The following is a 14,607-nucleotide window of genomic DNA, read 5'->3' as shown; positions in this document are numbered from 1 at the left end:
CAAGTTCCATTGCATCATGAACAACAGAAATAGAAGGAAGTTTTACCGCTGGTCTGAGAGGGAGGCTTCCAACGTGATATATCCTGCCTGAGGCTTGAAAGAGATGCCAATATCGAGGCCCCAGCCACAGCAGAAGGATCACCAGTCCTCTTTCCGAGCTGCAAGAATTTTCCAACACCACTTTGAACATCTAAACCTTTAACAGAAACCTCATTCATAAGTTGCTGAAATATCTATGTTGGTATAAATCAAGAAAAATGTCACATTCATTGAAAGGCAACAAGCAGGAATTTGTTAGATGGAGGATGGCCGTAGATAAACAATGTATAAAACAGACAGAACAAAAAAAAAAAAACGATGGATTTGATAACTGAAGGATACATAAGCATGGTTCCCCAAAGCACCAAAGACCACTTCGTCACCAGAATTTAGCACACAGCTGGAGCTCTTCTTGACGGTCAACCCATTAACCATCACCGATCCCTTGCCTCCCGTACTTTCAAGCACTGCTACAGCACTACCCTCACGCTGTTCACCCCCAGAGTAAAAATCCAATGAATTATTCATAGTTCATAAATATGTACTAAAATAATTGCAGAAGAAAATGTCTAAGCACTTGAGAAAGCTCTATTTTAGTTCATTTAAACAATGCCGTAGAGTTAGTATGTTTAACATAAACTGTTTTTTCTGTATTTTATTAGCTAAATGGATTTTTAAATAGGTGCACTTTGAAGTTACCTGAGTGTGCTTGATCTTGCAAAGTGTCCCGCTAATCGTGTGATCCTTCAAGGGAAAGTTGCAACCTCTACTAGAACCAATGGTAAAATTTGACGAGAAAATATCAACATTGGGGTTCTGCGTTAAAAACATTGTTCAAAATCCAATAGATGGAGTGAAGTTGTATCAAGTATATTTGAAGAACGGGTGAGAACTTAATTTGACTTGGATCTACAATTTGTAAAAACTGATGTGTAAAAACCAAATGATATGTTTCAATTACTTGGATAAACGTTGAATTACCTGACCGAACTGTGATAGAAGCCTACACCAAGGAGTTGTCGTCTCAAAATTTGGATTCTGCTTCGCAGCATAGAGACTCCAAGATGAAAATGAACTCCTGGGCTTATCCCCCACCAGCGAAGTTCCTTCAACATTTGAAAACAAACCAAATCAAACCCAGACGCCGAAAGTTACCTTCACTCTACATTTCTTTTTCTTTTCTTTTAATTTTCTTTAATCAATTTAGACTAAAAGTTATGTGACCATTGAACTTGGGAGTACGAACCACCTACCCTCGGCGATAGGAGTGGTAACAGCGACAGCCGCTGGTGCAGCATCCTCCTTCAAAGAGCTCACACCTTCTCCAACGTCAACTCCGGCGATCGGACCACCGCCAGGTCCATTATCTCCAGGATCCACAGTCGGCGGGGTGCATAATTCTTTAGAATTCTCCACCACCGGCATCGATTTCTCTGAACCACAGCCATTTTCCACCTGAAACCGCAAATCTCTTAACAAATCAATACCCAAAACCTCCAATTAAGCTTCAACCAACGTTCCAATAAACTCAAGACTGGCAAAACAATACTTAGATTCCACTCATCAGACAACAACCTTTTGACGCTTCGGTGACGATGGCTTATCCTCGGAGGACGAAGATCTTTTGCTGTTGCTTCCAGAGAGAGATCCACTCCTTCTCGTTGAAACCATGACTCTCTCTTCTGGGTTCCCCTTTTTCCCCCTCCTTTTTTCCTTTTATTCTTCCCCTTCGATTTCCTATCTGTTTAACGCCAAATAAAGGACACGAGGAAATTTAATAGAAATGTTAATTTTTAGTTTTTATATTTTAAATAAATTCCCAAAGGCTGCATGGAGATTCAATACTCACCTTCAATAAATAAATAAATAAATAAATAAATAAATAGAAATTATTGAGAAATTATATATTTAGTTTACATTTCTATTTTTATCTATATAATTCAAGATTTTATATATTTATTCTGGAGTTTTTACTAAATTTACTTTGGGTAATTTCATATTAAATAATATAATTATTTTAAATGAAATTAATAACAAAATTCAATATCAACATATTTAAATTAATTAATGATCGGTCAATGTCAAATACCAAAAATGGCATCAGTAAAATTTTATGGGTAAATGTGTGCATAAAGTAAACTGAACATTAAGAATCTAATATTTTTGTATTAAAAATTAAATTTTAAAGTCAATGGTAAAAGAATATAATATTTTAAAATTCAACCACTTAATTACATTTTATTTATAAAAATTATATATTTTTTTATAAATATTTATTGCGTCATATAATAATAATATTATTCTTTTAGAACGAACAGTCAATTAACATGTGTAAAATAAACGAGAAAAATATACAAATATTATATATATATATATATATATATAACATATAATTTATTATTTTCTTTAAAATTAGATAATATCTTATTACGACGTATAATCATAATAATAATTTCTTATTCTTATACGGGTTTAAATATGCAGCATACAAAACGACAAAAAAAGAATTTATTAGCTTAATAATTAGTATGAGTTAAAATGTTTTTAACGAAAATAAAGAGTAATTTTATTTAACGACAATATTCAGATATTTTATTTATTATTATTTTTTTTTTTCCCCATGTGGTCCAAATCCAAAAGTTGAAATCTCCACCGTTGATTTACGAGGACCTAAATAAACGGTTCGTGTGCAGTGCCCTTCCTGTTGCTTTAAATACTCGACAAAGCCGAAGCCCTAAAGCCCCTTCAGCTTCTGCAATACTTTATTTGTGAGTTCTAGCGTTGCTGTTGGCGGTAAGCTTCCGATCACTCATTTTCGAATTGGATTGTGTAGTTATCGTCCAAAGACTAGGGATTGTTAACTAGCTGTTTGAATTTTCGAATAGAAAGAAATCACATCACTCTGCAATGGCGGTTTCATTGAGCGATGTCAAGTCGGCTGCCGGTCTAAAAAAACTCGACGACTACTTGCTCAGTCGTAGCTACATTTCTGGGTTAGTTATCATGTCAAATATCTTTATTTGAATTTTTGTTAATTGGAAGATACTTGATTTGTGCTAGAATTGTTGAAATCAATGGTAATGGTTTTAACATTGACTGTATTGAATCTGTTCTTTATATGTTCGACGAATGATCATCCTCAGGTATCAAGCTTCGAAGGATGATATTGCTGTTTACGAAGCTCTATCCAAACCCGTTTCCAGCGACTATGTCAACGTATCTAGGTGGAGCAATCACATCGAAGCACTCTTGAGAGTCTCGTAAGTCACCTAATTGCTTAATTTTGATGCTTAGGTCCATGGAATTTATATTCGGACATGGATGGTTTTGTTCTCGCTACTAACTTGTTGTTCAATCGCTGGCTTATATTATGGTTTTATAGTGCTGTTTTTGGAGAGGGTTCCGGCGTTAAGTTCGATTCTGCAGAAGCAATTGCAACTCCACCAGCTGCTGATGCCAAGGTGATAATGTTACGCAAATTTTTTTTCCCTGTCATGTGATCCATATACGCGAGAGACGATAGATTGTGCTTTATCCTGTTTTTAGAATTTAAGATTTACTCTGAAACACTTACCAGGCTAGCGGTGCTGATGACGACGACGACGATATGGATCTATTTGGCGAAGAGACTGAAGAGGAAAAGAAGGCCGCCGAGGAGCGTGCAGCTTCCATAAAGGCTTCATCAAAGAAGAAAGAGAGTGAGTTTTAATCTCCATCGATTTTGGCCTCGCTTTATATTGTTCTCTGATTTTAATGACGTGTGGTGCTTCTTGTTCTCTTGGGTATTTGATTTTAGGTGGCAAATCATCAGTTCTGATGGATATCAAACCTTGGGATGATGAAACTGACATGAAGAAACTTGAAGAGGCTGTAAGAAGCGTTCAGATGGAAGGCTTGTTTTGGGGAGCATGTATGTCCTTATTGTTTGTCCTTATTGTTGGATGATGAAAGTCCACGTCGACTAATTTAGGGACTAATCATGGGTTTATAATCAAATAATACTCTCTCCATTGGTACGAGGCCTTTTGGGGAAGCCCAAAGCAAAGCCATGAGAGCTTATGCTCAATATCATACCATTGTGGGGAGTCGTGTTCGTCTAACATGGTATTAGAGTCATGTCCCTAAACTTAGTCGTGCCAATAGATTGGTAAATCCTCAAATGTCGAACAAAGGACTCCAAAAGAAAAGGAGTCGAGCCTCGATTAAGGGGAGGCGTACGTTGTTCGAGGGGAGGTGTTGGATGATGAAAGTCCCACCTCGACTAATTTAGGGAATGATCCTGGGTTTATAATCAAAGAATATTCTCTCCATTGGTATGAGGCCTTTTGGGGAAGTCCAAAGCAAAGCCATGAGAGCTTATGTTCAAAGTGTACAATATCATACTATTGTGGAGAGTCATGTTCGTCTAACAGTTATATCCATGTTGTTGGTTTATAGGCATGATATTCCTTCATAATGTTAAAAGGAATATGCACACCTTTTGGTTATTATTCAATGATAATCTATGTTTCTCTTCACTGCCCTTGAATTTAGTTGATCCGTTGATTGATTCGAGTTCACTGCTTATCAAGAGAAAAATGGAATTGATAGTTTACGTGGGCTTCTTCTTATCCTTTTTTGTTCTAGTTGTCTAAAGCGCTATCTCGTGTCAGTGTCATTTATCGTTTAATACTCGAGTATCGTGTAATGTAAATGATTGTGATTGTTATTTCTTAGATATACGTGTTTTGACACTCGTTTAATCTGCAGCCAAACTCGTCCCTGTTGGATATGGTATCAAGAAACTGCAGATAATGCTCACAATTGTTGATGACCTTGTGTCCGTTGACACACTCATTGAAGAATATTTGACAGCTGAACCCATAAACGAGTATGTCCAGAGCTGTGATATCGTTGCCTTCAACAAAATCTAGTAAGTGCCATGTCTTGATTTTGTTACACATAAGCTGGGGTTCTTTATACTTGTTTGGTAACACTTTTTAAGTGCATAAAAGTTGATCCAAACATCTGCGAAACCTACTCGAGGTCTATTTCACTAGTTCTTGAATTCGCCACATATTTTTAACAATTGGTTGTTACTCGTTGCAGAGGTCAGCTTCTATCGAGCCCAAGAGCAGGTCGTTCCAAAGATGAGATCAAGTCTACGAATGAATACTTGTTATTTGTTCATGATTGCATGCCTGTTTCTCGCTTTATTAGTCTACACTAATTATACTTTTTGTTTCGGGGTCCGTTAGCTATGTAAGTCATGGTATTGCTCAATCTTATCTTAATAAGATCCAGTGATACGCTTATGTGCTATGTAATTATTGATGATTTGAAGATGTGAATGAAATATGTCCAAATAAAAGTAGTTTTCATTAATTTTATTTTGTGTTCATTTTCTATTAATTAGTCTTAAATAATTAAAGTAGTTTTCATTAATTTTATTGCACAGTAATAAATAATTTAAAAATACACATCATAATTATTTTAGATTAATAAACCAAAAGTAATTATTAGTAAAAAAATCAAAGGAAAACTAAATTCAAAATTGAAGGATAAATGTAATATTTTGAAATTTAGGGACTAAGTAAATAAAAAATCATAATTTATGAATAAAACTGTAATTTTTGAAATTAGGGATTAATCAAAACTATATTCGAAATTTATGGACGGAAAAAAAAAATATATATATATATATATATTATTTTTTTAATGAAATAAGGGTTAAGAGGCCGATGATGGGCCGTTATCTACAAATGGGCTTGCGCCATATAAAAGCAGGCTTGCCCGAGCAGGACGAGAGCTTTCTCTGGTTCGTAGTTGTTGATCGAGGACCGGGGAAAGAGAAGCGAGGAGGAAGAAGAAGCGAAAACGCCATGCCGAAGAGAACAACGCATACATACTCGAGCGAGGACGCCGCACCAGATGGACCAGATTCTGATCTCTTCGTTTACTACTGCAAGCATTGTGGATCGCACGTCCTAATCACTGGTACTCCTTTGCCTGGACTCTAGACTCTCTTTATTTTTTCCCTAAACAAGTTCGTTGAGAATAAAATAGGAATAAATTCATTGCTTCAATGTGGAATCAACGGCTAGAGATGATTGGAAGATGTATGAACTGCATGCAGTTCGATGAAAATGTTCGTTCTATTTGACGGACGGATGCAATCTAGAGTAGGTTATCTCTCTGCTTTATTGTAAAAATTAAGCTGGGATGAGGAAATTTAGGTGCACTTTACACTATCTTCATGCCAAGTTGCCTTCTTCTTGAAGCATAGTATTCGTGAATTAGTTCATGAACTAATGATCAGGATTATTTTGCTATCATTCCAAGAAATAAAATCTTTATGTGCCATTTAACCGTACTGAACACATATACTATAAGATACTCAATTGCAGAAAATGCCAAAAAGGAAGACAGACAAGGCTTTTGTGTTGGACAAGAAGAAACATCTTGCAAGGTTAAATGTCAATGAGGCGGGAAAAGTTCTATTGAAAAGGTAACCCTACTTTCTCTCTACGTGTGTGTGCGCGCACGCGTTTTCGGGCATTTCACTTCTGTATAGAAGGATGTGAATGAATTTGCATTGGAGATGGTCTACAGGATTTTACCTTTAAGTTGATATCTGTTCTTTAGATGGTCAAAGATTGATGTTTTTGAGGCGATGTAACCAATTTGAAATTTCTGACTGGTTTAATAAATTGGGGTTCAGCATAAGGTTCGCTTTGTTCTCCGTGTTGCCCATTAAAATCTAAATGTTTCCCAAATAGTTATATGTAACTCGACCTCTTGAAGATATTCATTCCATCTGAAGGATGGATGCAGAATTGTAATCTAGAGGAGGTTCTTTTTTTTATTGGTTAAAATAAGCTTGAATCAGGTAATCTAGGTGCATTCTGTACCATCTGCGTGTGGAAAGACAATCCATGCATATGCCTTCTTTTTTTAGAATGAACCGTAAACTAAAAGAATAAATATGAGATTGATAATTTGAAAAGAGGAGAGTTTCAGGCATGCATTTTCTTGTACAGTATAAAATCACAGCCACATTCAGGAGTGGGCTTTTCCTCTTCTGGGAGAGATTAATGATCTCACTGTGAAAATAGAGTCTAGATGTGACAAGTTTTTTTTTTCTAATAAATAAATTACAATTTAAATGTTCATCGAATTATGTTGGGAAAAAATGGAAAAGTATTGAATTAACTTTTTTGTAGCTTATAATTATTTTTCAGGGGTGAAGGGAAACTTGAAAGGCAATACCGCATGAACTGTCTAGGCTGTGGACTCTTGGTGTGTTATCGCTCAGAGGAAGATTTGGAATTTGCTTCTTTCATTTATGTTGTTGATGGTGCACTCAGTACTGTGGCTGCCGAAACCAATCCACAGGTATGACAGTCTATTATAATAATAGCAACCGTGATTCATTAGATTGATCATATTGTTTATTTTTCACTGTAAGCTTTTACACAATAATTCCAATTCAAAGAATTTATCTAGCACTTATAGCAATTCATTGCTAACAGTTTGTTGGTAAGTTGATCTTTCGTCAACTTCTGATGGACATGTCATAGTACGTAGAGTTCTTAACGAATGGTTTGTAACATATTATTATATTGACAGAATACAGCTTCTATTATATTATTATAAAAATCATTGAGATGAAAATAATGAAAGTTTTACCAGCTCTTACCTTCTTTTGGTTGTTGAGCTTTAATTAATTCTTGGTGCACATACAATAACAATATTATGTATAATCTTCTCTACAAAGGTGTTTCAATATCTTATTGTGATTTGTAACCAATCACATCAATTCTCACTCAAGAAAACAACTCTATTAGGATGCTCCTGTGCCACCCTGTATATCTCAACTTGAAGGAGGACTTGTCCAAGTGGCCATAGAAGTTGAAGATCGAGCACAGCGCTCAGCAATCACAAGTATAAAAGATATAATTGCTGTCATATTTATCTTTATGCACGTGATCTTTATCTGTAAACTTCAATTGAACTTTAATTTTGTTGTAGACAGAATGCAAAGGTTCTACATCATTGCACGAATCCTAGCATGCGATTGTGATTCAAATATAGTAACTAGATGAATTCTTTGATGATTAATCTTTGTTATTTTATTGTGTAACAAAGAAGAACAAGAAAGGTCAAATTCTGGTACCTTAGATTAAGTATAATTTCAATAATGAAACTATACAAATATAAGAATATCGTAGATTTTTGGACTCAGGATCAATTTTTATTTTGAATGCTAGCTTGTTAACGTACTGTCTCTGGAAGAAAAATAATACAATTTGTTATTTGATTAGGTGGAAATTTTGTGGGTGAACGCTAGGAACAGTCGGTTTATGCTGAGAGTAACTTGTATACATTCTAATTAAAAAGCTGTCTTAACTTTTACTCTGCAACTGTTGATATCTACTCACATATAATACTATTTTTCTTGATTATAGTTTCCTCTCATACAAACACACACACACAAGAATGATATATTTTCTTTTTGCAGGAGTAAATGCTGATGATGTACGTGTTGCTGTTGCTGCGCCTGCAGCCCGGGGAGAAGCCAACAATGAGCTTTTGGAGTTCATGGGAAAAGTACATTCTGATTCTTGTTGAGCTATTGATATATGTTTTTGGTTCTGGATCTTCAATGCCTGCATTATTTTGCATCCCCTTTCTCTAGAATTTGTTGTGGGGGGAGTGATCAGGGAGCATCTTTGGGATTTGATTAAGATAAGCATCTGTTAATAGGGATTTATATAACTATTAGGTTAGCCTTATTATTTTGGATTGGTCCCATTTTTTCTTTTACTTAAAAAAACTATTTTCTGCAAAACAGGTCTTAGGACTGAGGCTTAGCCAAATGACTCTCCAACGGGGATGGAATAACAAATCGAAGCTTCTTGTGGTGAGTTGTTCACTCCTGCAATGCACATGATATTCAACACTCCCTTTTCTCTTCTCATACTCATAGGTGTTGTTTCTTGCATATTACATTGCCACCCACCATCTGTTTTTTTTTTTTTTTTTTTTTTTTGGCCGACTTAAGTAATCTGGCACCACATTATAAGAAAAGCACAGCACTGTATAACCCACCTGTAACTTGTTAGTGCTCGTTATCTAAACTGACTATTTCTCAGCGATGTTCTTGATGCTTGTCGGTACATCTTGTTTTTATGTCTAATATTTTGGTAATTATTTCAGGTTGAGGATTTGTCTGCCAGACAGGTGTATGAAAAGCTTCTCGGGTCTGTGCAACCTTGACAACACTGTTCAAGACATGCAGTTTTTAACTGCGACATCTTTTATGCTTTGTTAGTGATAACTGATAACGATCTTAGTTCTGTATTTTTTGTATTATCTTTTAAACCACGAATTTGTGATGGGTGTTTCTGAACCCGAATTTTCCACCAATTGCTAGTGGAGATTCAAACCTATGACACTCTTATAATTAAAATCATGAGAAAACTAAACTTTCCCCTTCTTTTGTTTTTTCGAATTTGTAGTACAAATAACTATATGGGGGCATTTGACAATTGACATTCCGATTCGTCACCATAAGTCTGAAATTAAGCTTAGAATGATAGGAACGTCTAACAAGCTATTAACCATAACCACAGAAGATTGGCCGGTGCATCATTCAAATTTGGCACAATTTTGAGCCATCAAATAGTGCATAAATCGGGCTTTCTAAGCTTTTGATTAAGCTTTGACGCAAGTGGTTGATAACTTAAAAGGCAAATTAAAGTGTCCTGCAAGGCAAAGCCAACCCACATAGAGAATCCTTCATACCAGTACAATACATCAGAAAAAACAAGAGCTAATTTTTACATTCTTAGACCATAAGAATAGACATCATTTCTCGACAATACACGTGTCCACGGTTCATTGGCGAAGGATATGAAACCCCACCATTTAGATAAGCTGCTGAATAGGATGTTTCTCTCAAGTCTCAGCGAGGGAAATATAAAAGCAACCAAAAGAAGCCATACAAGACTAAAATTGTCACCAACAAGAACTTAGAAACAATCAGTTCCCCATCCAAACTTCTCTAAAAGCTGGCTAACCAACAGAGGAAATAGTATAATCAACCAAAAGTTTCAGTCCCCACAAGAATATCAGTACTTTAAAGCACTAAATTAAGTATAAACCAAACAAATGAACTAGGGGGTTACGAGACTTCTCCCGTTGTTGTTGTTCCCGGATCACCCATCCCCCCTTCCTTCCCCTTCGCCCGCCCTAGTGAGATCCGATGAGATCAGATCTCTCGAATAAAGTTCAATGATAGGAAGAGAAGACAGCTGGCAGGAGATCTCGTTATCCTTGCCACTAACTAATGCAAAAGTACAGAAAAGGCATTCAACAGAATTGATGACAATGATCTTAGGTGATATCAATGTGCAAGTACTCAAGGTACATCCACAACACCGATTATCATGCAAGACTTCCAACACCTTAAAGCAGACTACTTCAGCAAAAACTCTTTCCGAAGACCAAAAGATTGAGGGCAAACCTCAGAGTCAGTCATAGATGCACCTAGATTCAACCAAATGGATCATAGTTATCACCAACAGCCATAACCTACTAGAGATGTTAAACCGTTTCGCCGCGGAAGTTGCAAGTGATAGCCTGGTTTTGATCTTAAAGAATACAATATGCATCTAAGAATGTTTCTGTACTAAAGAGATAAGGAATGATGATTATTGAGTAGCAGTTTCATGTACATAAGGTAAAATCCAAAAATGACAATCAAGAAATACATAAATTATAGCCTATAAAACATGTACATGAGTCTTTCTGACCCTATTGTATTAACAACAAAGAACAGTAAATATCACGAAACTAGATTCAACAGGGCAGCCTCTTCAATGGGTCATACCTGTATAAATAGAGTCGGTTCAGTATCCCTCTATGAACTACTTTTTCTTCTTAAGTTGTGTATAACTTGTGGTGATCCTTCAAACAAATCCAATAAATAGTTCTCCAAGTCATCCGATGTGTACTTTATATACCTCCCAGCATGTCTTGTATTCTCTAACTGACTTCCATGCCTTCCCAAGAAGGCACGATATGCAGGTAGCGCTTTTGCCGATACCGAAATTCGGAGCTCCTCTCGTAGTTGAGCATCGGCAACCTTCCAACCTGTCTGAATCCTATAGATTTCCTCAAAGCCAGCATTGAAATTTTTGAACTTTTCCTTCAAAGTAGCTAGTTTCAGGGCACTATTGGAGCTCCCACCAGTACCTTCTTCCTTCAAGAAAGTTAATAATTTACCCCAAGACGCCCTAAGATAGTTTGTCGCGTATATGCGAACCTGGCCTCGGCGCTTACGAACCCAGCGGTCACCCAAGAGCTTTCCAAGCTCAGAATCTTTTGCTTTCTGCACAATGTATTGTATATTGTTCATGAGAAATATATATTGAATCGAATCATCGCCATAGAGTTTGGATTTTTTCTCTAGATTGGTCTCCAGTGATGATAACAATGAAAACAGCCGACGTGGCAATGGCGACATAGTTTCCAACTCCGAATTTTCAGCACCATCACCCCCTAGGTGCTGCAAATCTTCGTCGTCGCCTTCTAAAAGTGCATCAAGAGTCTTGCTATAAACCACAACCAATGTTAAGTAATTCATGACATAACGAGTGAGCGGGTGAATCTCAGCATTTAACATTGTTTTCTTAGAAGTCTCGTTCCGAACAGCATTCTCAAACTCAACAAATGTACCTTTAGCGGCCTCTCCCAGCCTAGAAAGCACTCCTTGCGCCTCCTCAATCACAAATTCATCAGTGATCATAGCCTGCAAGTCCGGCAAAACGTATTCCAGAGCTTCATACATATCTAGAATACGAAATAGCTTCTCCACTGACCTTTCCCCTATGGCAATGGCCTCTGCAAAATTCAGTAACTGCCTGATGCACCCTTTAGCAGTCTCATTGAAGCAGACTTCCTCAGAGTCATCGGACCCGCTGAAGATATAGTCACACAGTCGCTTCTCGCCCGTCAAAAGGACTCGGACACTGACCTTAACAGCTTGGATCCATTTCTTCATCTTCTCGTCCAAGATCTTCCAATCAATTTTCTGGACATCCTCAATACTTAGCTTCTCAACTCCAAGAACCACCAAGCATTCATCAAGAGCATCGCGTCGGACACCAGTATACACGTTGAGACACTCCTTTTCGTATCCAGACCGAATCATCCGGTCGGCGATCTCTTTCAAATCAACGACAGCGTCAGGATTGATCAAATCGACTCGCAAATCATCGCCCAAACTGACACCACGCTCATGGAAGATTCCAGAACCACGGTCAACATCGGCAAACGACTCAAACTCATCGGAATTTTCGCTGTCGTGTGAAGCAAAAGAGAGAGAAACCTTCCGAATTGAACCGTAGAGATGCTCAGCATCGAGAGGGACAGTGTTCCGAATCAACATATGACGAAACTCATCCTCAAGCCTCGACATAGCGATCTGGATCGCGTTCTCAGCACGGTCGACGATCTCAGCAGAATCCGAACGAATTGACAACTCATCGATCCACTGAATGATATCATCCACCGCCGATAAATACTCAGCCGCCTCCTCCGGCGAATCCTCCCAATTAAGAGAGTTCCGAGAAGCTCCAGGACCAGAATCCCAACGAAGAATCAGCTTCTCAGCAGCTTCATATCGATCCCCTTCCCTCTTCGAATCTCCACTGTTGACCAAACTGGAGATATTAGAAAGACGATTGTCAAAACTAGAGAAGATCAAAAGCATGTCTTCTTGAACCTCCTTAGGTGTATTGAGGCTCTTAACAATCTGCTGAGCGGTAGCCATAACTCTATCCTCCCCACCACCACCACCACCGCCGCCGCCGCCGCCAATACTTGTGGTCGTCGTCGCCATTCTTTACAGCCTCCGTTAACTAAGCTCCCTCCCTCTTCTATATAGGGTTCGTCCAGACAAGATTCAAACCCCCAATATAAGGAAGAAGGAAGACACTTCCAAGAACAAAATAAAAATAGGTTTCAGACAAAGGAAGGAGAAACGAAAGATGAAGGCTCATGAATATTAAAACTATTTATTTATTTATTTATTTATTTATTATTTTATTATTATTATTATTATTATTATTTTTGGAATAAATATAAAATGTCTGTGCTGTGAATATTGGAGAAGCTCAAGTGGGTCCCACTCCGACTTAAATTCTCCAAACACTACAAGCCGGCTTCTGTAATAACAACTGTTAAACATATTTTAATTTTAGGTTTTTTTTTTTAATTTTATTATTATTATTCCCTGAATTACCCCCCAAAAAAAATCATTTATATATATGATATTTAATTTATTCGTTGAAAATTACAATTTGGCCTTGATTGGCGTGGAATGTCGACTTTCAAGATTTGAATTTTCAGGAGGTTAGTTTGGGCAATCGTGCGGCTCGGTCCGGTTCTGTTCTTTTGAAACCCGACCGTGGGGTCGGGTCTGACACTTTTTCTTGGTCTCGGTGTCCCGCGCCGCCCGATTTTGACCCGTCTCAAAATATATAATAATCGCCTACTTTTGTTGAATTAATCTCTCATATTTTCTTTTATTTTATTCCCATATTTTTTTTAAATATTTATCTGGAGTTAAAAACTAATAATTTCAGTTTAAAATCTCTATGAATTTTTTTATTTTTAAAACAATTAGTCACCTAATTAATTTTAAAAAAATAGTTTAAAATATAAAAAATATATCGAATAAAGCTAATACAAATAAATTATGGATAAATAAATTTTATCTCTATGGTAATTTATGAGTCAACTAATAATATGACAGAGAAAATATTTTTTTTTTGGCACAGAATTTAAAAAAAGTGGAATTGATTCTACCTCATCCAAATTGAATGGTACCTTTTCAATTCCAATCCTACCTCTTCAATTTGTGGAATTTTATGGCTTTATTGTTTGGTAAGTATTTAATTTTAATATGTTAATTAACCTTTCATAAATATTTTAAAATTATATCCGATCATCGTCGTATTGTTCGAGATCATCGCCGCACACATTTCATTTCAAGTTACCATTTCTATTATGGATAATATTTTAGTTTTTAGAATATAATTTTTTTTTTTTTTTTTTTTTTTTGTAATTTAACTAAATAAGACAATAATATTATAAATATTATATATATTTAATAATGTTAATTACAAGTACATAATTTGATAGAAGTACAATTTTGGAATTAAAGTGGAGAAAATAAAAATAGTACAAAAAAAATAAAGAATTAATAATAATATAAAGATTTGAAGAAAAAAAATGAGTGGGTCTAGAAGAATCCAAATTGTTGACATAGTCCCGACCAGACAAGCCAACATTCACGCAGTCTGCCACGGCTTGACAGTGCGGCGCCGAGTGCCATTCCCCTTTGTCTTCGACATCCAAACCAAATCCGGCTCAGGATGAGTCGTGCTAATATCATGAGTTTATAAGTAAGAGATATTATTTCGATTTAATGATGCATTTTTTAGATTTTATGTTTAAATTAGATAATATCATACCATTGTGAAAAGTTGCGATTCCTAACACAAAAACCACTTCCAGATA

General features: G+C 36.4%; 4 protein-coding genes across 9 annotated transcripts; 2 read left to right on the top strand and 2 right to left on the bottom strand.

Moving 5' to 3' along the window:
- Positions 1-2: 2 nt before the first annotated feature.
- LOC147786367 (uncharacterized) lies at positions 3-1,783 on the bottom strand. Its single transcript, XM_087120553.1, has 6 exons — positions 1,615-1,783; positions 1,293-1,494; positions 1,021-1,145; positions 739-855; positions 382-528; positions 3-233 (listed from the first exon to the last, which is right to left on the bottom strand). Exons 1-6 carry the CDS (start codon positions 1,708-1,710, stop codon positions 15-17), a joined length of 906 nt encoding a protein of 301 aa, XP_086976679.1. The 5' UTR covers positions 1,711-1,783; the 3' UTR covers positions 3-14.
- Positions 1,784-2,743: 960 nt separating this feature from the next.
- Positions 2,744-5,408, top strand: LOC111782510 (elongation factor 1-delta 2). Of its 3 annotated transcripts, none has more exons than XM_023663271.2 (8): positions 2,744-2,832; positions 2,925-3,032; positions 3,183-3,299; positions 3,422-3,500; positions 3,617-3,737; positions 3,836-3,949; positions 4,789-4,951; positions 5,128-5,408. In XM_023663271.2, coding segments are annotated over exons 2-8 (681 nt in total). In that variant the 5' UTR covers positions 2,744-2,832; positions 2,925-2,946; the 3' UTR covers positions 5,129-5,408. The 3 variants fall into 3 exon arrangements, with proteins under 3 accessions (XP_023519039.2, XP_023519041.2, XP_023519040.2); XM_023663272.2 differs by having other exon boundaries at positions 2,787-2,832; positions 2,929-3,032; XM_023663273.2 differs by lacking the exon at positions 5,128-5,408 and having other exon boundaries at positions 4,789-4,952.
- A 399-nt stretch (positions 5,409-5,807) lies between these two features.
- LOC111782901 (UPF0235 protein At5g63440) lies at positions 5,808-9,468 on the top strand. 2 transcript variants are annotated; one of them, XM_023663740.2, is made up of 7 exons: positions 5,808-6,015; positions 6,412-6,526; positions 7,260-7,413; positions 7,866-7,962; positions 8,540-8,628; positions 8,873-8,941; positions 9,238-9,468. In XM_023663740.2, exons 1-7 carry the CDS (start codon positions 5,901-5,903, stop codon positions 9,295-9,297), a joined length of 699 nt encoding a protein of 232 aa, XP_023519508.2. In that variant the 5' UTR covers positions 5,808-5,900; the 3' UTR covers positions 9,298-9,468. The 2 variants fall into 2 exon arrangements, with proteins under 2 accessions (XP_023519508.2, XP_023519510.2); XM_023663742.2 differs by having other exon boundaries at positions 5,827-6,015; positions 6,426-6,526.
- Positions 9,469-10,345: 877 nt separating this feature from the next.
- Positions 10,346-13,082, bottom strand: LOC111782900 (exocyst complex component EXO70B1). 3 transcript variants are annotated; one of them, XM_087120668.1, is made up of 2 exons: positions 10,913-13,082; positions 10,346-10,366 (listed from the first exon to the last, which is right to left on the bottom strand). In XM_087120668.1, the coding sequence occupies exon 1, from the start codon at positions 12,923-12,925 to the stop codon at positions 10,943-10,945; it is 1,983 nt and encodes a 660-aa protein (XP_086976794.1). In that variant the 5' UTR covers positions 12,926-13,082; the 3' UTR covers positions 10,346-10,366; positions 10,913-10,942. The 3 variants fall into 3 exon arrangements, with proteins under 3 accessions (XP_086976794.1, XP_023519507.2, XP_086976793.1); XM_023663739.2 differs by lacking the exon at positions 10,346-10,366 and adding an exon at positions 10,382-10,569; XM_087120667.1 differs by lacking the exon at positions 10,346-10,366 and adding an exon at positions 10,639-10,662.
- Between the last annotated feature and the right edge of the window lie 1,525 nt (positions 13,083-14,607).

This window comes from Cucurbita pepo, chromosome 20 (genome assembly GCF_057944985.1).
Source record: "Cucurbita pepo subsp. pepo isolate OVF chromosome 20, ASM5794498v1, whole genome shotgun sequence".
NCBI lineage: Eukaryota > Viridiplantae > Streptophyta > Magnoliopsida > Cucurbitales > Cucurbitaceae > Cucurbita > Cucurbita pepo.
Note: the sequence above shows the minus strand (reverse complement) of the source record. Positions and strands in the feature narration are given on the sequence as shown.